Below are 23,436 nucleotides of genomic sequence, written 5' to 3' on the forward strand. Positions count from 1 at the left end.
AAAATACTGCAAATACTGATGCAAATACTGCCCATTGTGTAGTTATGATTGTCTTTAGGCTTGCCATCCTTCCACTTGCAAGTGGTAAGTGACTTGCGCACAGCGGCTCAGTCCCGAATCACTGCTCGTGCGCTTCACTCGCGCGCTCTGTGAGCTGCGCAGGGCCGGAGTGCGCACCCTCCAGAGGGCACTCGCTGTTCAGGGCGGAATGATTTGGAGCGCAGCCGCTGAGGAGGAAGCGATGAGCCGCACTGACACATTTCTCAACTTACGTGCCGAATTAGTCATGTGATTAGCGTATCCGTGTATTGGCGTTGCTGTGTGCACGCGAATCGTGTATTGGCGTTGCTGTGTGCACGCTAATCATTTTTAAAAACGTTAATCTGATGATCCGCTGATACGGTCTAATGTAAACCCCACCTGAGAAGTCCAGAGAAATGTTTCCCTGGCAACTAAAGTGATTTGACACCAAATGACCCTCTTCAACTGCAGACAGAAATCTTCTAAGAAACTGTTTTAGTTTGCTGCAAGAGCTAATAATCCATTTACTGCAGAAAGGCAAAGCAGAAGAGACTGGAGGATCCTCAGGATCATAAAGCACAGTGTGATCAGCCAAGGCACAAACAGAAAGTCAGATCAGTTTACAGTATGTTTGAAGTTTGTCTACAATCCCTTTGTAGAAAAGGATTGTAATTCATCATGCTGTAACTTTGGGAAAGCAATTTATTGACGAAACCTTGTTTTGAACTTGTTATCGACCTACCTAGAGTGGACGTTCAACAGGCCACTTACGATAATAAATTGCCAACCTTAAAATGCCAACCTTCACATAACTGAAGAACAAGAAAAGTTGGGCTGATCCTTCAAATGTACTTGACTAGAAATTGTACACCAGCTCAAATTCTCATCTTCATTTCTAGTCTGAGGGCGGCACGGTGGTGTAGTGGTTAGCGCTGTCGCCTCACAGCAAGAAGGTCCTGGGTTCGAGCCCCGGGGCCGGCGAGGGCCTTTCTGTGTGGAGTTTGCATGTTCTCCCCGTGTCCGCGTGGGTTTCCTCCGGGTGCTCCGGTTTCCCCCACAGTCCAAAGACATGCAGGTTAGGTTAACTGGTGACTCTAAATTGACCGTAAGTGTGAGTGTGAATGGTTGTCTGTGTCTATGTGTCAGCCCTGTGATGACCTGGCGACTTGTCCAGGGTGTACCCCGCCTTTCGCCCGTAGTCAGCTGGGATAGGCTCCAGCTTGCCTGCGACCCTGTAGAAGGATAAAGCGGCTAGAGATAATGAGATGAGATGAGATAATTAATTATAAAATAGTTACATTTATATTAAATAAAATGTCTAAGAGAAGACAAAATAATTTGTGTGCATGTGTTCTGTTTTCTTTGACCTATGTAAAGCGACCTTGAGTTTGAGAAAGGCTCTATATAAATGTAACATTATTATTATTATTATTATTATTAACAGTTCTCATCTCATTTCATTATCTGTAGCCGCTTTATCCTGTTCTACAGGGTCACAGGCAAGCTGAAGCCTATCCCAGCTGACTACGGTCGAAAGGCGGGGTACACCTTAGGTGGGGTTTACATTAGACCGTATCAGCGGATCATCAGATTAACGTTTTTAAAACAATTAGTGTGCACACAGCAACACCAATACACGATTCGCGTGCACACAGCAACACCAATACACGGATACGCTCGGCTCCGCAGGCATCCTGCGCTCCAAATCACTCCGCCCTGAACAGCGAGTGCCCTCTGGAGGGTGCGCACTCCGGCCCTGCGCAGCTCACAGAGCGCGCGAGTGAAGCGCACAAGCAGTGATTTGGGACTGAGCCGCTGTGTGTGTGAGATCACAGCGCATATCACTTACCACTTGCAAGTGGAAGGATGGCAAGCCTAAAGACAATCATAACTACACAATGGGCAGTATTTGCATCAGTATTTGCAGTATTTTCATACTTTTATACTCTTTAATGAAAGGTGATACAAGGCGGAAGTCCGCGCCGTTTTTCAGCAGTCGCGTCACATGACCAACGCCAGCGAATCAGGAAGGTGGATGTCACAATGACGTTGTCCAATGACGACGCCAGCTAGAGCTCAGTACAGCGTATCCGCGTATCCTCAATGTTTACACAGCACCGGACCAGACACGATCTAGATTGAATACGTGGACGCTGGCGGATTGCCGTTTCCCGGCATTTCCAGGCGTTTTAATGTAAACGGACAGTGCATCCGCGAAGAAAACGAGACAGATACGGTCTAATGTAAACTTGGCCTTAGACAAGTCGCCAGGTCATCACAGGGCTGACACATAGACACAGACAACCATTCACACTCACATTCACACCTACGGTCAATTTAGAGTCACCAGTTAACCTAACCTGCATGTCTTTGGACTGTGGCGGAAACCGGAGCACCCGGAAGAAACCCATGCGGACACGGGGAGAACATGCAAACTCCGCACAGAAAGGCCCTCGCCGGCCATGGGGCTCAAACCCGGACCTTCTTGCTGTGAGGCGACAGCGCTAACCACTACACCACCGTGCCACCCACAGAGCATTTTTCATCTCATCTCATCTCATTTTCTCTAGCCGCTTTATCCTGTTCTACAGGGTCGCAGGCAAGCTGGAGCCTATCCTAGCTGACTACGGGCGAAAGGCGGGGTACACCCTGGACAAGTCGCCAGGTCATCACAGGGCTGACACATAGACACAGACAACCATTCACACTCACATTCACACCTACGGTCAATTTAGAGTCACCAGTTAACCTAACCTGCATGTCTTTGGACTGTGGGGGAAACCGGAGCACCCGGAGGAAACCCACGCGGACACGGGGAGAACATGCAAACTCCACACAGAAAGGCCCTCGCCGGCCACGGGGCTCGAACCCGGACCTTCTTGCTGTGAGGTGACAGCGCTAACCATTACACCACCGTGCCGCCCCAGAGCATTTTTATTTTCTGCAAATTCAATAAATAAAACTTTATACAAAACATCCAACAAAATCATTTCCGCTTAGAATGTAAACAAAGCGGCGAAATAAACAGGAGCAATTTGTGAAAAATGCCATAATAATTATAATAATAATAATAACAATAATAATAATAATAATTCATAAAGAATTTTAAAAAAGATATGCTCTTACTATCAAATACTTTCATTCCATATTTTGTTGTTTTTTTGTATTTTTTTGGGGTGGGGGGTTGTTTTTGAGTAGAGTTTTTATTTTGTCCTCGGTTGGTACAGCAGCATGATCTGCCATTTTGTTTTTCTCTACTCATGGTATATGAGCTGATATCCTAGTAGTAGAATAGCCAACCAGAGCATGATTGCTCATATCTAATGAATGTGGATAGAACAAATATATATATATTCCATCTCTTGTATCCAAGCATCTAACTGGTACTGTAGCTAGATGTAGGCTGTCATACCCAGCTTATTTATGTCCATCCATCCATTTTCTACCACTTATCTGGATCCAGGTCACAGGGGTAGCAGCCTAAGCAGAGCAGCCCAGGCTTCCCTCTCCCCAGCCACCTTCACCAGCTCTTCCAGGGGAATACCGAGGCATTCCCAGGCCAGCCGAGAGATGTAATCTCTCCAGTGTGTCCTGGGTCTGCCCTGGGGTCTCCTCCCAGTGGGGCATGCCCAGAGAACCTCCCTTGGGAGGTGTCCAGGGGGCATCCTAACAAAATGCCCAAACCACCTCAACTGACTCCTTTTGATGTGGAGGAGCAGCGGCTCTACTTTGAGTCTCTTCCAAATGGCCAAGCTTCTCACCCTGTCTCTAAGGGAGAACCCAGCCACCCTGTGGAGAAAAATCATTTCTACCACTTGTATCCGCGATCTCATTCTTTCAGTCACTACCCACAGCTTGTGACCATAGGTGAGAGTGGGAACGTAGATGGACTAGTAAATTGAGAGCTTTGCCTTTTGGCTCAGCTCTCTCTTTACCACAATAGACCAGTTTAGTGTCCACATCACTGCTCACACTGCCCCGAGCCATCTGTCCAACTCCCGCTCCCCCCTACTCTCACTCATGAACAAAACCCCGAGATACTTAAACTCCTCCACTTTAAGTAGCAACTCCCCCTCCTTGAATTGCCACCTTAACATGGTGGAGAGGTTTGAGTGCCTCAGGGATTCTAGGAGCTATGTTGTTGGGGGCATTTGCCCAGGTAGGGTCGCCCAAGGCAAACAGGTCCTAGATGAGAGGTCAGACAAAGAGTGGTTCAGAATGACCCTTATGAGAGGAAAAGCAGGTATCCAAGTGCCCTTGCCCAGACCAGGGATACTGGGGCCTCACCCTGGAGCCAGGCCTGGGAGAGGGGCTCATCGGCGAGTGCCTGGTGGCTGGGCCTATGTCTGTGGGGCCCGGCCCAGCCCGAATGAGCAACACGGAACCACCGTCCTGTGGACCCACCACCCGCAGGAAGTGCCGTAAGGGTCCAGTGCACTGTGGATTGGGTAGCAGCCAAAGGCAGAAGCCCTGGCGTACTGATCCCCGACTGACAAAACTGGCTTTGCTCATTTATGTGTAGTGCTCATTTTCTAAGATGTTTGGTTGTTTCATTAGCTTGCAGGATTTAGGCTTTCTAATAGTCTACAGTGGCACAAAGTTGCACTGTGAAAAGTTTTTGAACAGCTTATTCACTCTTACAGTAACTGCATTATTGAGTCTTAGATCCTAAAGAGACTCTAAATGAATGTTTTTTTAAGGGAAGGTGCAGTTGGAGGGTAAGCCATTAAGTGTATTGGGACTCAGTGCGAGTATTAATGATAAAACAAATGTCATGCCTAAATAGCTGATGAGGGTGATTTGGGGCTTTCCTGGAGAAACTCCTCCTAAAAAGCAATCATCATATCTTTTCATTAAATGGAAGATTATTGTGATTTTTTTTTAACACAACTGTACTGGTCTCAGATTGAAGGGTTGTGTTGATTGTAGAGAAAGAAAGTGAGAATGAGACATTGTGGGATTAATTAAAAACAGATGTGGGGCTCGAAGAGCTCATGTTCAGTCAATTAGCGGGCAGTACTATCCCGACAGACAAATGAGGAAGTGGAGAAATATTGATTGCTAGCATAATGAAGGGAAATTATGACCACAGTAAATGCAGGAGTCTAAAAAAATTCTGTCAGAAGGATAATATGCTACTATGCAGCACTAACAACTCAACAATGGAGAATTGCAGTGAAAACATTGTCAAAAAAGCCTCTGAGATAGTGCTGTTGTTTCTCTAGCTGTCATAGATGGAGTTATTAATAAGAATGAATGAGGATGAGGTTCTGTCTCGATAAAACAACAACTCTTTTGCCATATATTTACTTAAAATGATTCCCTTCTTTGATTTGTACTGTCATCCCAGAGGTTCCCCAAAGTTTGTGAATCATGGGATCTCCTAAGGACTCATTTCATGTAATCCTGTCTTCAGGAATTGTATCTACTGCTACCTCTAGGTTTGTGGGTGGTAGAAATGGGCAACTGGACTTGCTTGAAGATTCTTGAAAACGTTTCACCTCTCGTCCAAAAGGCTTCCTCAGTTCTGAGGAACTGAGGAAGCCTTTTGGACGAGAGGTGAAACGTTTTCAAGAATCTTCAAGCAAGTCCAGTTGCCCATTTCTACCACCCACAGTTTACTATGACCTGGATGATTGAGAATCTTCACAGACATACCTCTAGGTTTCCTCTGGGTTCTCCAGTTTCCCTGTACATGCCAATAGGTGATTTGGCTCCTCCAAATTGCTCCTAGGCATGAATATGTATGCTTGGTGCCTTGTGTTGAACTACTGTCCCACCGAGGGTATATTCCTGCCTGGTGCTACAGATGAAGGAATGAACTCTCTGTGTATTGAGACTGGAATAATCAGAGTTCTTCCTTTGTCTACTTTTTTAATGGAGTATTAGAACAAGAGAGAGGCAGCGAGGGATGCATTGATAATTGCATTTATAAATTAGAACCATGAGAGAGAGAGAGAGAGCGAGAGAGAGAGAGTACCCAGAAGGCTATCCCCATATGGTACAGTGGGAATTATGCCAATATGCCACAACCCACTGAGGAGATGTTCAAAGGTGGCAGCAGGAAATGATATCCAGAAATAGTCCACTAAAGCCAAGGGAGCAACAGATGCCACTATCATACAGAGCCTGAAAGCAGGCTTTAGGTTCGAAAGACTGTACCCTGGTTGCATGACAGCCATGGAATCAGTTCTTTCAGTGAATAAGTACAAACATTTTGGCATGTATGTTGGTAAAGAATATGACAACACCTAACAAACTTATTAACTACTAAAATAAAAGCAGGTCTTGCCAGTGGCTCCAATTTTTAGAAGCAACTTTAGGAAAGAAAATACAGTATGATGCTGTCCGTGGTGCTGAAATGAGCTGCATGGAGAGGTGGTTGACAAGGGTGGAGGTTAGATCAACTTACTCAGCCAGTCACAAACTCAAACTTATGACATCACTACTCGCCTTTGCGAAACTCTTAGAGTCAATTGTTTTATTCTTTTATGTTCAGTTACACATGCAGGAATGAATGCAAGTTCTAAAGAGAGTTGAGCTCCACTGTATTGTAATACAACTTTTAGTTTTATATTATCATCAAAAATGATCCATGAGTTATTCCCTATTACTTTGAACAAGAACGTGGGAAACCTGTATTTTTTTAAAAACAAACTTAACCTGAAGTTACTTATCACTGTGTGTATGGATGCATGAATGCATACAATGGTTTTCTTAGCAGATAGATAGATAATAAATAGTTGCTCTTATAATGTGGCTTTCTTGCAAGTTTGCACAATACTTAGCTGAGGATTCACCTGTTTCAATTACACCACACAAGTTGTATCGATCTCTGGTTGTAAATGACTGTTAGACCCTGATACAGTATGTCGATGGCTGTCATTGAACAACAATGCTACTTCTCTATTCACTTCAATGATCCAACTGTTTCACTGTGCTTTGTCTTTTGGAAATCGATACACTTTCATTCCTGAAAGAAACTTTGTTCCGGAGGGAAAATCTAACAACTGAACAACATCGACATCATTTTAAATTGGAAATCCCATCGTTATATATCACATATCAGGCTTGTAGTACTCGAGTCTGACTTGTGCCCTAATTTTAAGGACTCGTGACTTGACTTGGACTTGAGCACTGATGACTCGGACTTGGACCCAGACTCGTGCATTAACTGCATTCGGACTTGTAAAGTTGGAGACAAGGACTCGGATTTTTTCTTTATTTTTTGTAACATGCCATAAAAATTTGGCATAAGATATTTAGATCTACATTAATTTTTTACTAATTTTGTGCAAGAGAATGCACATTCAGCTGTTCATATGTCATGTTCAGGAACAAACTAACATTAACAAAGCTAAAATGCCTGGCGAGAACGCCCCTAGGATTGTCCGCTTTGCTTATACAGACTTCTCAGGCAGTGGGAAAAAATGCACTGCTATGTGTTCCATATGTAGAAGAACTATCGAGGAGACGACGGGGACAACCTCGAACTTCAATTGTCATTTGTTAAGACTCCACCCAGAGAAGGAAGTGACACGCTATGTTCATTGCCTTATTGATAGCAGTGCTTACTTGCTGAACGATGAACTAGCTAGTGTTAACCCTCTCTCATGTTATTTGCCCTGTTGATAGTGGGCAGGGCTTGCTGAGCGATGAACAAGCTTTTTATCTGTAACCTATTAACTAAAATGGGGCAGTCAAGCAGTAACATTAGTCCAACATAGTAGCAGAGACGGTTTCACATCAAGGCAGCAACAGCCGCCGTCAAATGGTGCCGTTGGAGTCTTGTTCTCGGACTTGACTTGGATCAATATTGGATTTGACTTGGACTCGAGCCTGGACTCGGACTTGAGCTTTAGGCTACATCCACACGACAACGGCAACGAGATGTTATTTAAAAATGTATCGCGTCCAAATGGGCAACGATCAGTAAAATATCAGGTCCATATGGCAACGCAACGCTTGCTGAAAACAATGCAATACACATGCCACACCTCTAGGGGCGCTGTAAGACGGTCCCTTCGGAGACACCAGAACAATAGAAGAAGTAAGGACGCATGCGCATAAACTATTATGCGCGAGACTTCATATTAGCCACAAAGTCAGGAAAATCTGTTCGTAAAATTACATTATAATGACCAAATACAATGAAAAGTATTTTTCCAGTCTCACCTGTGAAAGGTAATCCCATGTGATCTCGTTTGGACGGCAAACCTGTTGGTACAGTTAAACGCAGCTAATCTTTATTCTCTGCTTTGACCTATCCAATATGGCGGCGAGGATGACGTATGATTCTACGCGGAAGGTGGCGTCTTTAATGGTCCGGAATAAATTGAATGCTACACGTTGATGGATTAATTTGTTGTTTCTCACCTGTGAAAGGTAATCCCATGTGATCTCGTTTGGACGGTAAACCTGTTGGTACAGTTAAACGTAGCACATGAATCTTTATTCTCCGCTTTGACCTTTCCAATATGGCGGCGAGGATGACGTATGATTCTACGCGGAAGGCGGCGTCTTTAATGGTCCGGAATAAATTGAATGCTACACGTTGATGGATTAATTTGCTCTTCTACGCCCTTTTTGAGGAATGTATTGTAGGATTTAAACCAACATCTGAAGAGGTGAGATCGCTCCTTTTTTTGCTGGCGGGATTGAGTCTCTCTCTCTCTCTCTCTCTCTCTCTCTCTCTCTCACTTTGCACCATTACACAATAAATATTCACAGTGAAAATATTTTGTAAGTGCGTTTCATGAACCAAGTTATAGGATTTGTTGACAACTCGCATCGCATCGCAATGAGAAGATCATTGGCACTACTGGTGTTAAGAATCAGACCATTTCATAAATGAATATTTTGCTGTAGAGCTGCAGTGTTTGTACAATTGCATGTTTTTGCTTCACTATTACTGTCACTATTCTGCTTCTTGCATTACTACTGTGAACTAACACTGAACATAATAATAATAATAATAATAATAATAATAATATCCAAGCTCATGTTTCACTCTCACTAGTGCTCTGTAAGGCTTTTTCCTGGTGATATTCGTTACACTTCTACCCAGCGTGAAGCACTCACAGTCATGTGGTTGTGACGTCATCGTAAACAAATCCATTCTACTCATCCAGACGACTTCACAACGGCAACGTTGCCAGATCTTTCCACTCTGGAACCCGTTCTCAAAAAGATTGCGTTTTGGGCACCCAAAACGCCGGTGCCGTGTGGACGCCAGGCCTAAACGATAAGCAATTGTATCGGAGTCACCTGAATCCGTTGCCGTGTGGACAGGGCCTTAGTGACTCGACTACAATACTGTCACATACTGTAGAAACTAACATTAAAAAGAGCTACATAGCGTATGGGTCTTCACCAGTGTTCTAAATGATGTTTATCACCTAGAAACAGTGAGGTCACTTCCTGTGCTTTTTTTTTTATATTTGTTTGAAACATATGTTTTAGCCAGTTATATGCTTTACTGTATTACATATCCTTACCTTACTAGGATAAGTATCAAAAGATATTGAAATATCATTGACTTAATGGTTACAGAAGCAGTTTTGGGACCAAAAAGGTCACCAGTTTGAATCCCTGGACTAGCAGGAATGTCCGATTTGCCCTTGAGCAAGGCACCGAAGCCCCAACTGTTCCCCAGGCTGCTCTGGGTATGTTGTATGTCGCTCTGGATAAGCGTGTCCGCTAAAATGCTGTTAATGTAGCCTAAAGTAATGTAATGATGCCAAGAATGCTAAAAACAATGAAAAGTAAAAACATTTCCTTTATATGGTATAAATGATGATAACGCCATATACTGTAATAACACAAACTGAATGACACTGTTTCCACACTGTTGTCTCCCCCAAATAAAAAAAGCTCCCCTACATCCAAAATATTAATTTAACCTCTGGGTGTAAATAAATAAATAAATAAATAAATAACCACATTTGTTAGCCTATATGCAGCACCATGATAATGTTAATGAGATAAATAGTTACCTTCGCTAACTTAGTTCACGACATGCTCGCTTCTCGTCATTATGGTGTGCAACTAAAACCAGTGATTTACTGTACACCAAGCAGAATGTTGAACCAAAGAAATAAAGAAAATGAGTGGTGTATAATTAAATATATAATTAAAACTCATAATCAGCTGCTCAAATTAAACCGTTCATGCCCGAGGGATGAGTCACTCAGCAAAATTAGGACATACAGTGTCCTCCAGAATCATGAAACACCCTTCATAAAATCTGATGAGTAAACTAATCTGTATAAATTATGCACAATAATTAAAAGTTTCACTCAATTAATATGAGAATCTGCTATCTTTGTTCAAACTCGTGCTTAAATTATTGACACCCCTAAGGAATATTTCAAACAAATTGTCATGCTGTTTTTCCTTTGCTCTCAATCTTTAAGAGCCCCGTTGTTGCTTTTAATCATGTCCTCCAGTCTCTCTATAGGATAAATACAGTATGATGTTGAACACATACAGTAGGATGTAAAATCCCTTTGTTAACCATTACCATGGGAAAACCAAATAACTTTCAATATAAAAGAGATAGTTGTTGACCTGCACAAATCAGGTAATTGATATAAAAATACATAAGCAGTTTAAAAAACGCCATTAATTCCAATTAGGGCATTAATTAAACGGTTCATTTGTCTGAAACAGTTCAGATTTTGCCAGAAATTTGACCCATGAGCACACAGTAAGGAGGATGAGGATGAATGAAAGAGGTTAAAAGTTTTACAGTTGCACAGTTTACATGACTCATGTGGTTTCCTTTTTTTTATAAAATATTAATTAATAAATAAATAAAACACCATTTCAAAAGACACATCCTACTTATAAATATTATTTATTGTACATTACTTTTCTACAGTTGTGCATTATTTTTGCTCATTTTCACGAAGGATGCTAATAATTCTGGAAGGCACTGTACTACAGGAAATGGAGTACATTTTCATACTGCATTAGTTTTAATAGCATTCATTCAGAATAAACCGTACCAGCACGGGGCGATGTAGATCTCTGTTGAACTCATTTTGAATTAATTTATTTGAATAATTCAAACCTGCCCAGTTTGTATGCATAAGCACTGAGATGCATATTTGGAACAGTGAATATTTGGAACAGCCTGTGGTTCTGCTCACCACACAAAATTAGCTCCAGCAAATTTTCCATAATGGGAAACCTGCACATCAGCATTGTAGTTGAGTGACTAAACCTCGAGTCCGAGTCCAGTCTCGAGTCCCCAGTGTGCAAGTTCGAGTCAAGTCCAAGTCATTAAAGAAAATTTCGAGTTGAGTCCAAGTCAAGTCCACGATAGATAGTTTTCACTGACGTCACGGCATTCCGGGGAACGCCCCCCAGCCGCCATCTTGCAGGGCAAACAAAACGGACCATCGCCACTACCGGCTATGTTATCTCGGACGAATTTATTAAGTTATATAGTCAGTTTTCTAAAATAAAGATCAATGTCGGCAAAATCAAGCAAACGGAAGTATATGGATACATTGGACGACATCTCACGACAACGGTATGCAGCCAAACTGTCCTTGATTGGGGGAATTGACCCCTACGAAGTGGACAAAGAAGCATTTTCAAGTGACTATGCAGGGCTGCCATCCATATCGTACCCTGATATTGTGAACTATTTCGTGAATACTAAAAGCGCCTACACACTTGACGACCTCAAAGCATACAAGTCGCTGGAGTCATACAATTATTTTGTCTGTGGCTGGGTCCGTGAAGTCCACCAAAAACAAGTGAGAGCCATGTCCTAATTACAGCCAAGGTATGTACACATTGGAGTTTTAGAGCTCTCAACACTGCATATAAATATGTGTGTATAATATCGAGTTGATTTAAGACAAATTTTACATCCATTAGTGGTATTACAGTACCATGTCAGTATAAACTTTGTAATATAATTAACTGGTATGTAGGCTTGTTACACGATTGTTTATTTAAACAACTTGCCACTTATAAAATGATCGGAGCAGACTTTGCTGTGTTTGGAAGGCTGAAAATCCTTGCGGTTGATTCTTGCAAGCCATAGATTTCTCCTTTGTATGCTGAGTTTGTTTGCTCGCCTTCATGCTCCCGTACAGTGGGAATTCCATAAAAGCTCCGCTTGACGTCATCATCTGACCTATTACGACAGCCGTGAATACAACAGGTGTGCACCATTGCTAGCTTTAAATAGTAATAATGTAACTATAAATGTAAATAATATATAAATAAATGTAACTCGCGCGTTACAATGTGTGCTCAGTGACCCGTACGGTAAGCTTGCCCTACAAGATGGCCACCACCAGGGAATCCCCGACTCTGTGACGTCATGTGAAAACTATCTATTGATCCGAGTCGAGTCCGAGAACAAGACTCGGATCATTGCTGCCTTTATGTGAAATCATCTCTGCTACTGTGTTGGACTAATGTAACTGCTCAATTGCCCCATTTTAGTGAATAGGCTACAGATAAAAAGCTCGTTCCACTAATAGGCTCAGCAAGCCCTGTCCACTATCAACAGGCGAATAACATGAGAGACGGTTAACACTAGCTAGTTCATCGGTCAGCGAGCCCTGCTATCAACAGGGCAATGAACATAGCGTGTCACTTCCTTCTCTGGTTGGAGTCTTACCAAATAACGATTGAAGTTCGAGCTTGTCCTCATTGTCTCCTCGATAGTTCTTCTACATATGGAACACATAGCAGTGCATTTTTTCCCACTGCACGAGAAGTCTGTATTAGCAAAGTGGACAATCCTAGGGGCGTTCTCTTCAGGCATTTTAGCACCATTAACGTTAGTTTGTTCCTGAACATGACGCATAAACAGGTGGATGTGCATTCTCTTGCACAAAATTAGTAAAAAAAATTAATGTAGATATAAATATCTTATGCCAAATTATTATGGCATGTTACAAAAAATAAAGAAAAAATCAGAGTCCTCGTCTCCAATTTACAAGTCCGAATGCAGTTAATGCACGAGTCCGAATCCAAGTCCGAGTCATCAGTGCTCAAGTCCAAGTCAAGTCACGAGTCCTTAAAATTAGGGCACTAGTCGGATTTGAGTACTACAAGCCTGCTGCACATACATCTGAGTGTTTAGACATGAAAAAGGTACTTCCTGAATGCCTGTGAAAATTGTTTTTATTTCTTATAATTTTTTTTTTGTATCTAGTATCAGACAGGATCACATTCTGCTTCCATCTGGAACTTTTATCATTATGGACCAGATTTTCGATCCCCCTTTTTCCTGTGTGCTGATTGCTGCATGGATGTACGTGATGACAATTGGACGTCCCTTTGCCTTCCCAGCCCCCTCTGTAATCCCAGGCATAGGATGACAAAGGGAAGTCCACAAGTCACATGCCTTTGGAGAGGGGATGGGGGCAGGTGGGTGGTGTCAAACTTTGTCTCAATTCCTCATAACCACTTCCTCTTTCCTCAAAAGAGACTTCACAGCTATCAGTGACAGACATCCCAGTGAACTGTATGAGCTGTGACTTGGCTGTTAGTTGCAGCCAGTAAAGATGGATGAGGAGGACAAAGATGATTTCCATTCACTACTTGAATTTAATACCATTTTTGGATTGAAAACACCGACCTGAACAGGAAAGCCAATGCCTCAAGCCATACAACATCCAAATGAATCAAACATAATACCTAAAGCCCAACAGCACTAACCTGAATTTAATACATAATGGCTTAAGCCCCATAACAGCCACTTCTTCTAAACACACACACAGGGCCTAATGCCTGATAAGATCCATCCAAATAAAACATTCAAGACCTTAGGCCACAATAAACGTACAGTACCCTCAGCACCATACCAAAGTGAACATAATAAGGCCATATATAAACCCCCCCATTACCTACTATGACTAAATAAAACCCCACAATACTCATCCAAACTGAACACCCAAAGTCTAATGCCTAGATAACACCCACCAGAATAAAACACACTTTGGCTAAAGCCTCACAACGGCTACCCATACTGAACATCCATGACCTGAAGCCAATCATCACCAAGATCTAGGACCTGAATCCCTTCACTACCAACCTGATCAAAGCATACAAGGATAAAGACCCTCAACACCAACCTAAACTGATTATACAAGACCTAAAGCACCACAACACCAACCCAAACTAAACACACAAAGTATCATAATGCCTTTACAAGTCCCCGCAAAGCCAGCCAAACTAACCATATAAGGCCTGAAAAATCCCATGACCCATCTGAACTGAAATTACAAAGCATAAAGCTCTAAAACACCTGGTCTTACTCAACATACAAGGCACAGAATACCATAACATCCACATGACCCAAATACTCAAGTCCTAAAGCCCTGTAACATCCAGATATATAACCCTGATTCCAAAAAAGTTGGGACAAAGTACAAATTGTAAATAAAAATGGAATGCAATAATTTACAAATCTCAAAAACTGATATTGTATTCACAATAGAACATAGACAACATATCAAATGTCAAAAGTGAGACATTTTGAAATTTCATGCCAAATATTGGCTCATTTGAAATTTCATGACAGCAACACATCTCAAAAAAGTTGGGACAGGGGCAATAAGAGGCTGGAAAAGTTAAAGGTACAAAAAAGGAACAGCTGGAGGACCAAATTGCAACTCATTAGGTCAGTTGGCAATAGGTCATTAACATGACTGGGTATAAAAAGAGCATCTTGGAGTGGCAGCGGCTCTGAGAAGTAAAGATGGGAAGAGGATCGCCAATCCCCCTAATTCTGTGCCGACAAATAGTGGAGCAATATCAGAAAGGAGTTCGACAGTGTAAAATTGCAAAGAGTTTGAACATATCATCATCTACAGTGCATAATATCATCAAAAGATTCAGAGAATCTGGAAGAATCTCTGTGCGTAAGGGTCAAGGCCGGAAAACCATACTGGGTGCCCGTGATCTTCGGGCCCTTAGACGGCACTGCATCACATACAGGCATGCTTCTGTATTGGAAATCACAAAATGGGCTCAGGAATATTTCCAGAGAACATTATCTGTGAACACAATTCACCGTGCCATCCGCCGTTGCCAGCTAAAACTCTATAGTTCAAAGAAGAAGCCGTATCTAAACATGATCCAGAAGCGCAGACGTCTTCTCTGGGCCAAGGCTCATTTAAAATGGACTGTGGCAAAGTGGAAAACTGTTCTGTGGTCAGACAAATCAAAATTTGAAGTTCTTTATGGAAATCAGGGACGCCGTGTCATTCGGACTAAAGAGGAGAAGGACGACCCAAGTTGTTATCAGCGCTCAGTTCAGAAGCCTGCATCTCTGATGGTATGGGGTTGGATTAGTGTGTGTGGCATGGGCAGCTTACACATCTGGAAAGACACCATCAATGCTGAAAGGGAAATCCAGGTTCTAGAGCAACATATGCTCCCATCCAGACGACGTCTCTTTCAGGGAAGACCTTGCATTTTCCAACGTGACAATGCCAAAACACACACTGCATCAATTACAGCATCATGGCTGCGTAGAAGAAGGGTCCGGGTACTGAACTGGCCAGCCTGCAGTCCAGATCTTTCACCCATATGGCCCTTTTCCACTACCCTTTTTCAGCTCACTTCAGCTCGCTTCAGCTCACTTCAGCCCGACACGGCTCGCGTTTCGACTACCAAAAACCAGCACGACTCAGCTCGCTTCAGCCCCGCTTAGCCCCTAAAACTCGCACCGTTTTGGAGTGGGGCTGAAGCGAGCCAAAGCGAGCCGAGTGAGGCTGGGGGCGTGAGCAGACACTCCCCTGTGCACTGATTGGTGAGGAGGAGTGTCCTCACATGCCCACACACGCCCCGTGAGCGCGCTGGGATCTGTAAACACCGCAAACCCGGAAGGAGAAGAATTACGAATTACGAGAATTTCTGAAGCCTTATGCGCCTCGCCTCATCTATACGCTCTTGCCAGTATCTGTCAGTGTTGTCGGTGACAACAAGCCACAGCACCAAGACCAGCAACACTAACGACTCCATGTCCTCCATGTTTATTGTTTACTATTCGGGTCGTGAGACTACCGCTTAAAAGCTCACTGATGTCACTGTTTGCGCTGCTTAACGACATCACCTGACGTCCACCCACTTTTGCTAACTCCACCCAATGTGTCCACCCACTTCCAGCCAGCACGGTTCAGCGCGGTTGTAGTCGAAATGCAACTCCAACAGCCCCGCTCAGCTCGACTCAGCACGGCACGGCTCAGCCCGACTCAGCCGCGTTTGTAGTGGAAAAGCGGCATTAGAAAACATTTGGCGCATCATAAAACAGAAGATATGACAAAAAAGACCTAAGACAGTTGAGCAACTAGAATTCTACATTAGACAAGAATGGGTTAACATTCCTATCCCTAAACTTGAGCAACTTGTCTCCTCAGTCCCCAGACGTTCACAGACTGTTGTAAAGAGAAAAGGGGATGTCTCACAGTGGTAAACATGGCCTTGTCCCAACTTTTTTGAGATGTGTTGTTGTCATGAAATTTAAAATCACCTAATTTTTCTCTTTAAATGATACATTTTCTCAGTTTAAACATTTGATATGTCATCTATGTTCTATTCTGAATAAAATATGGAATTTTGAAACTTCCACATCATTGCATTCCGTTTTTATTTACAATTTGTATTTTGTCCCAACTTTTTTGGAATCGGGGTTGTACTAAATATACAAAGCCTAAAGCAGGATAATGTCTCTGATAATCACTGACAATGGCAACCCAATTTGGACATACCGTACCACTTTTAAAGCCCACCTGACCTGAACCTACAAGGCATAAAGTCCTATGGAGCACTTGCATGTGACGTCACAGCCGATCCAGATTGTGACAGACGCCATCGTGTCGGTCAAATGCCATATTCCGCCTTCTACTTCTGGTTCTACTTCTGCTTTTACTTCTACCTTTTCTTCTGGAAAACCCTACTATATACAATTCTACTACAACGGCTGCGGCTACAAGCTCTTCCTACCTGTGCACGTTTATGTTTTTTGTGTGTATTTTTGCGTGTTGTTCGTCTGTACCGGACTTCAATATCCACTACAACCGTATGGACTTACTGGACATTGGTTTCCAGCAGAAAATGACGGTTTGTAGCGATTTCCATCGCATGCACAACATTCCGGACGAGAAAAAAAAAAACATTCCGGACGAGATAGCGAGACCAGCGGGGTCTCCATGGATTGTTATCGGAAGCAAAGCGAAGGAGGCGGCACCGGGAGCCGAAGCAAAAGCGAGGCTGCAGAGCCGGCCTGTTGACTAAGCTCAGAAAACAGCCACTCAAACCTCCACTGCTAAGCCTCTACCTCTCCAACGCCAGGTAAACAAGACGGACGATTTGGAATTACAGCTGGAATTACTTTATTCTATTCTATAATCGGCTGGTCAGTGCTATACTCAATACTTAACTGACTTACCCATCCAATGAGTATTCTTGTTTACAAGATGCCACATCTGAGTCACTGACAAATCCCGAATTTCTGTAGAGATAACTGTCCAGAGATTTATAAGCACGCAGTGCTTCACCACTGAACAGCGAGGGAAAGTTAATGAGGTAATTATACACGTCCGGGTATTCCGCTGGCAGTTCAAAATCCTGTCGTGAAAACTCCGTCCGGTAAGCCATAAGGGTCACAAATCTGTAGATCGTTTATTTTAGACATATATCTAGTTATCTGTTCATTAGAAAAATGAGCCGTGTAGTCCGTCGGTTGAAATTGATCCATTCTGTACACGAGTGCAGCAGTATTCAGCGGTGTTTTTGACCGACAAGATGGCGGTTGTGTACTTTCCAGTCACGTGACTGCAAGATCTCTATAACACCCACATGAACTCCATCCATTATTCGTAACTGCTTATCCTTTGCAGGGTTGCAGGCAACCTGGAGCCTGTCCCAGCTGACTATGGTTGAGAGGCGGGGTACACCCTGGACAAGTTGCCAGATCATCACAGGGCTGACTCATAGAGACAAACAACCATTCACATTCACACCTACGGTCAATTTAGAGCCACCAATTAACCTAACCTGCATGTCTTTGGACTGTGGGGGAAACCAGAGTATCCGGAGGAAACCCACGCAGACATGGGGAGAACATGCGAACTCCACACAGAAAGGCCCCCGTCGGCCACTGGGCTCAAACCCAGAAGCTTCTTGCTGTGAGGCAACAGTGCTAACCACCACACCACCGTGCCGCCCCCACATGAACTCTACCTACGACAACATATCACCCATTTCAAACATGCCACTGACTCAGAGTCTGAATCAGAGTGAAACTTGATTTAACCTTTTGATTCTTTTGTTGTCTGGCTCAATTTCACACCGATTAAAGGAAGAAAAAAGAACACTGACTAAGAGGTTGTAGAGTTATAAACCTACTCATAAATCATTTATAGATCAGAAATACAGTGATAGAAAAGGTAAGAATATGGATTCAGTAGTAAATAAATTATTAAAACAACTAGTTTCAGGGGCGGCACGGTGGTGTAGTGGTTAGCACTGTTGCCTCACAGCAAGAAGGTCCTGGGTTTGAGCCCAGTGGCCGACAGGGGCCTTTCTGTGTGGAGTTTGCATGTTTTCCTCATGTCGGTGTGGGTTTCTTCCGGGTGCTCTGGTTTCCCCCTCAGTCCAAAGACATGCAGGTTAGGTTAACTGGTGGCTCTAAATTGACTGGGTGTGAATGGCTGTTTGTGTGTCATCCCTGCAATGACCTGGTGACTTGTCCAGGGTGTACCCCGCCTCTCACCCATAGTCAGCTGGGATAGGCTCCAGCTTGCCCATGACTCTGCACAGGATAAACAGTTATGGATAATGGATGGAACTAGTTTCAAACATTTTGTGTATCATATCAGTCCAAATATTTGTCTGCAGCACTACAGCTTTGTCCTTTAGATTGTATTTGAGCTGATTTATGATTGGATTACCGGCGAGTTAGCCTAGTGGTTAGCGTGTTCATCTCTCGACCAGGAGATCGCGGGTTCTACTTGCAGTCAGGTAATACCAAAAGCCATAATAAAAATGGTACCTCCTTCCATCTGGTGAGGCGCCGCAATACAGTTGTAAGCAGGGAGTCAAACTCTCGCGGTTACCAGAGGACCAGTCCCCTACTGTAACCTTAGCTATGTAATAGGCAAGAGGCTGAAGAGCTACAGAAATGGAGATCGGCTCTGCCTGGTGTGGCTTAACCTAGTTAGGACTTGGTGGAAGACTGCCTGGGAATACCAGGTTCTGGCACGGGAAGGAAGGTCCACACCTGAGTGATTGTGCACCAAGGGAGAAAACCCACCAGGATTAAATTCAAATTAACTAAACAAAGCATATCTGGAAGATGAGCATTATTGGATTGTAATACTGATCTCCTTCATGTGTCACAGATATCTGCTAATGACTGCAAGTTCTTCACTAATATCTGATAGACAGGCTGATTCCGTCAGGGTTAGTTCACCTCAGATATACGTCTGTGTATTCTCTGATCATGTATTTCTCACCATTTCAAATACTCAGTATTTTGTTTAATGGTTGTAACAGATGCCATGACATGGTAGGTTCCAGCTTTATCCATCATAAGAGCTGAAATCATTTCCTCGACTTGAACTCAATCACCGAAGGTGCATTGAGGAATCTCAAGCCTCAACACACAGTACAATTAAAAATGTCCTTTCTCAAGGGAGATAATCCACCATGAATCCTTGGAATGCATAATCACTTTTTCCCAGCATGCTGTTTGCCTGCCTGCACTAGAAACTAGCAGGGTGGAGACTCACGTGTGTTGATCTTCTGCAGAGAGATGTGTTTCTCCAGCTGGCGGCGAAGCTTAACCTCGGCGCCGTACTTGCCCGTGGTGCCATTGTCAGCTAGGATGAAGTGTGTGTGCAGGCTGTTCAGGACAGTCAGCTTACTCAGAGGATTCGACATGGTCTGGTATGGCCGGACAACCTGAAGCGCACACACACACACACACACACACACACACACACACACAGAAGAGACTGTTAGCTTTTGGGCTATTAAATGTTTTGGTTGATCATTTCTCACCTAACTCTCTAGAACCTCACAGATTAGACATGATGATTAAAGGTCTAGTGGGTTATGAGTTATTAAAGGTGCTCTACAATGGGCTATGAGTGTAAGTTAAAGAGGCTGTCTAATGGGTTGTAATTATTAGTGTTGGTGGTGGTGAAAGAAGTTCTCTGATGGGGACTAAAGGTGCTAACTGAGTGGTTATTGTTATGAGTAATGGATCAGGGTGATAGATGATGGGCAATGATTGTGAATGGTGGAAAAAGGTGCTTTATGGTGTTTAATGTGTATGTGGTTTATTAGCAAATGCAATAGCAATCATCATCATGGTCCATCGTGTGAATCAAAGCACAGGCAGTCAACAAGGATAGTCCATAATCAAAGTCGAGACAAAGGCAAGAGTCAAAGAACTGACACAAACAAGGCTTGGACTTTCGTAAGTACTTTCGATACAAAGAAACAACATGGTATAAATAGACAAACAAAGAACAGGTGAACACAATAGGGTTAGAAACCAGGGCTAAAATAGTAATAAAGGCATATGGCAATTTATGGAAAAGCACACAGAGAAACCAAAACAAAAAATAACATGAAAGAAGTGTTGGTCACGCTCAGAACTAGGAACAATACATGATGGACTAAACATTGTGATTATGAGTAATGGAGCTATTCGAGAGCTTATCGAGATAGAGAACTATTTGAGTGAATCATGGTGGTATCTGAAGAGGAAGCAGTGATGGATAAATGTACTCTGTTGTGTTATGAGAGACTGAAGGTGTTGTCTGGTAGATTATCATTATGAATCATGGCATACTACGTAGTGGTTAAGGCTGTGTGATAAAGGCTGCATAGTGTACAAACATGGAACAGGTGAACACAATAGGGTAACAATAACTGGATAAGGGCAGAAATGGGACTAAAAGAGATAAAAAGGAACATAGCAATATAAATAAAAGCCCATGGAGAACCTGAAACAAAACACAATGCCAAAGCAGAGCTCATCATGCTGGGAAATACAACAGTTATTATTATTATTATTATTATTATTATTATTATTGGCTTATGAATTAGGTGTAATAAGTGCTGGTTTAAGCGGTTATGCATGATTAAAAACAGAGTGTATACTTTAGATCTTGTATACATTCACTCTACATGTTATAACTTTTCAGTGGATGATAATTAATGCTAAAGAAGAGCCATAAACACACAATAATATAATATAATTAACAGTTATTCCATGAAATCGAGTCGTACGAGACGATAGCTGATGAGGCGCGTAGCACCGATTCGGCTATAAGCTATGTACAAGGAGATTGAGTGGAATAACTGTTTTATTCTATCCACATTCACTGGATTTTAAGAAACAGAACATTTTTATGTTTTGCAAATTTGATAAATTAAAAACTTTGTACAAAACGTCCTACAAAATCCTTTCCGCTTAGAATGCAAACCAAACGGGCGAAATGACAGTAGTAATTTGTGAAAAATGCTATAATATTAATTATTGAAAAATAAAAAAAGATATGTTCTGACCATCAAATACTTTTATTCCATATTTTGTTACTTTTTTGTATTTTGGGGGTTTTGTTTTCGAGCAGAGTTTTTATTTCGTCCTCAGTTGGTTTAGCAACACACTCTGCCATTTTGTTTTTCTTTACTCACGGTATATGAGCTGATAGCCTAGTCGTAGAGTCGCCAATTAGAGCGCGCAATTGCTCATATCCAGTGAATGTGGATACTGGATAGAATAATAACATAACATCATACAAGTTTGCGTACAATGCTACAATTGCCAGGATTTATTATATGCTTATGGTTCTAATATCGCAGTGTATAATAAAAGTAAAAGTCAAAACTAGAGTCTTTTCCTGTCTGTGACTTCAGACTGACACTGACAGAGACAAAGAAAAGAGAGGAGAAAAAATATTTTATGGTAATTTTTGCCATCTCTTTTTTCCGTTTCTTTTTTTAACAGCATGACAGCCGACCTCAGGAAAAGAATCCGAACTGTGAGTGAGTGAGAGAATAAGATACAAAGAGAGCTAGTAGAAGTGGGCAGTCATAAATAACAGATAAGTGTGTGTTCCTTACCCGAGCCTGTGTGACTAAGATAACTCATAGCAGTTTGTGTAAATTATTCAACACCTTTTTGTCATTTCTAATGTTATTATTATTATTACATTTTAATATCAGAGCTACAAAGCAGTACCACTATGCAAGGAGTCCATAACTGTTGAAAGGCACTGTATTATACACCCATTATGAGCCATATTCAGAGTTTACATACGTCTTTGCCCACAAGGTCTTCCTGGTTTTCCACTATGCCCCAAGGGGCAATACCAATGGTGCAGATTTTGCCACGGGATTTGGAGGCGTGATCTTTCAGAGCATCACCTACATGTCTGATAACTCCTGCAGGTTCAAACAGAAGGAACACAAGCACAGACTATGTATTATACATTATAAATAAACATTCTTTGGTGAACATTTTTTTTACTATCACAAAACTGCACCTGCACCAAATATACTTTGGTGCAAAACATAAAAGCCCATGAGGAGGACACGGATTTGATCCGACTCCTCCTACCTGTGAAGAGATAAGCTAAAAGTCTAGGGGGTGGAGACACCTCAGTGTGTTTCATGCTGGATAAGTGTGTTATCTGTGTTGTGTCGGTTATGGGGTCACAGGTTAGGCTCAAAGGAGGAGCTGGATCAGATCAAGCTCCGCCTCTTTTGGACTTTTTGTTCTTTCTTGGCTTTTCATTCAAAATGTGTCCTGATTAGACCTAAAAACAGGCACAAAATGCTGAATCCATTTGGCCCTTGATAACAAGTATGGATTCGACATGGATTTGGACAGCAATTCTCTAAAAAGCCTAAATTAAATATTTCTTAAATGATGTTCAGCCAGTGCGGCACGGTGGTGTGGTGGTTAGCGCTGTCACCTCACAGCAAGAAGGTCCTGGGTTCGAGCCCCGGGGCCGGCGAGGGCCTTTCTGTGCGGAGTTTGCATGTTCTCCCCGTGTCCGCGTGGGTTTCCTCCGGGTGCTCCGGTTTCCCCCACAGTCCAAAGACATGCAGGTTAGGTTAACTGGTGACTCTAAATTGACCGTAGGTGTGAATGTGAGTGTGAATGGTTGTCTGTGTCTATGTGTCAGCCCTGTGATGACCTGGCGACTTGTCCAGGGTGTACCCTGCCTTTCGCCCGTAGTCAGCTGGGATAGGCTCCAGCTTGCCTGCGACCCTGTAGAACAGGATAAAGCGGCTACAGATAATGAGATGAGATGAGATGAGATGAGATGTTCAGCCACCTCTGTCTCTCAGCTGTTAGAATTAAAATTCACTCTGAGCTGTTTGGCAATCCCTGAGCTCGCTTCTTTCAACATT

General features: G+C 42.7%; 1 protein-coding gene across 1 annotated transcript in view; it reads right to left on the reverse strand.

Moving 5' to 3' along the window:
* Positions 1–23,436, reverse strand: part of trpm3 (transient receptor potential cation channel, subfamily M, member 3) — a 421,760-nt gene that overhangs the window by 135,763 nt on the left and 262,561 nt on the right. Inside the window, exons 5-6 of the mRNA XM_060906727.1 lie at positions 22,337–22,461; positions 19,794–19,965 (exon numbers count right to left, since the gene is read on the reverse strand). Of these exons, the coding sequence (XP_060762710.1) occupies positions 19,794–19,965; positions 22,337–22,461 (297 nt within the window). The remainder of the gene's footprint in view (positions 1–19,793; positions 19,966–22,336; positions 22,462–23,436) is intronic.

This window comes from Neoarius graeffei, chromosome 24 (genome assembly GCF_027579695.1).
Source record: "Neoarius graeffei isolate fNeoGra1 chromosome 24, fNeoGra1.pri, whole genome shotgun sequence".
In the NCBI taxonomy this organism is placed as follows: Eukaryota; Metazoa; Chordata; class Actinopteri; order Siluriformes; family Ariidae; genus Neoarius; species Neoarius graeffei.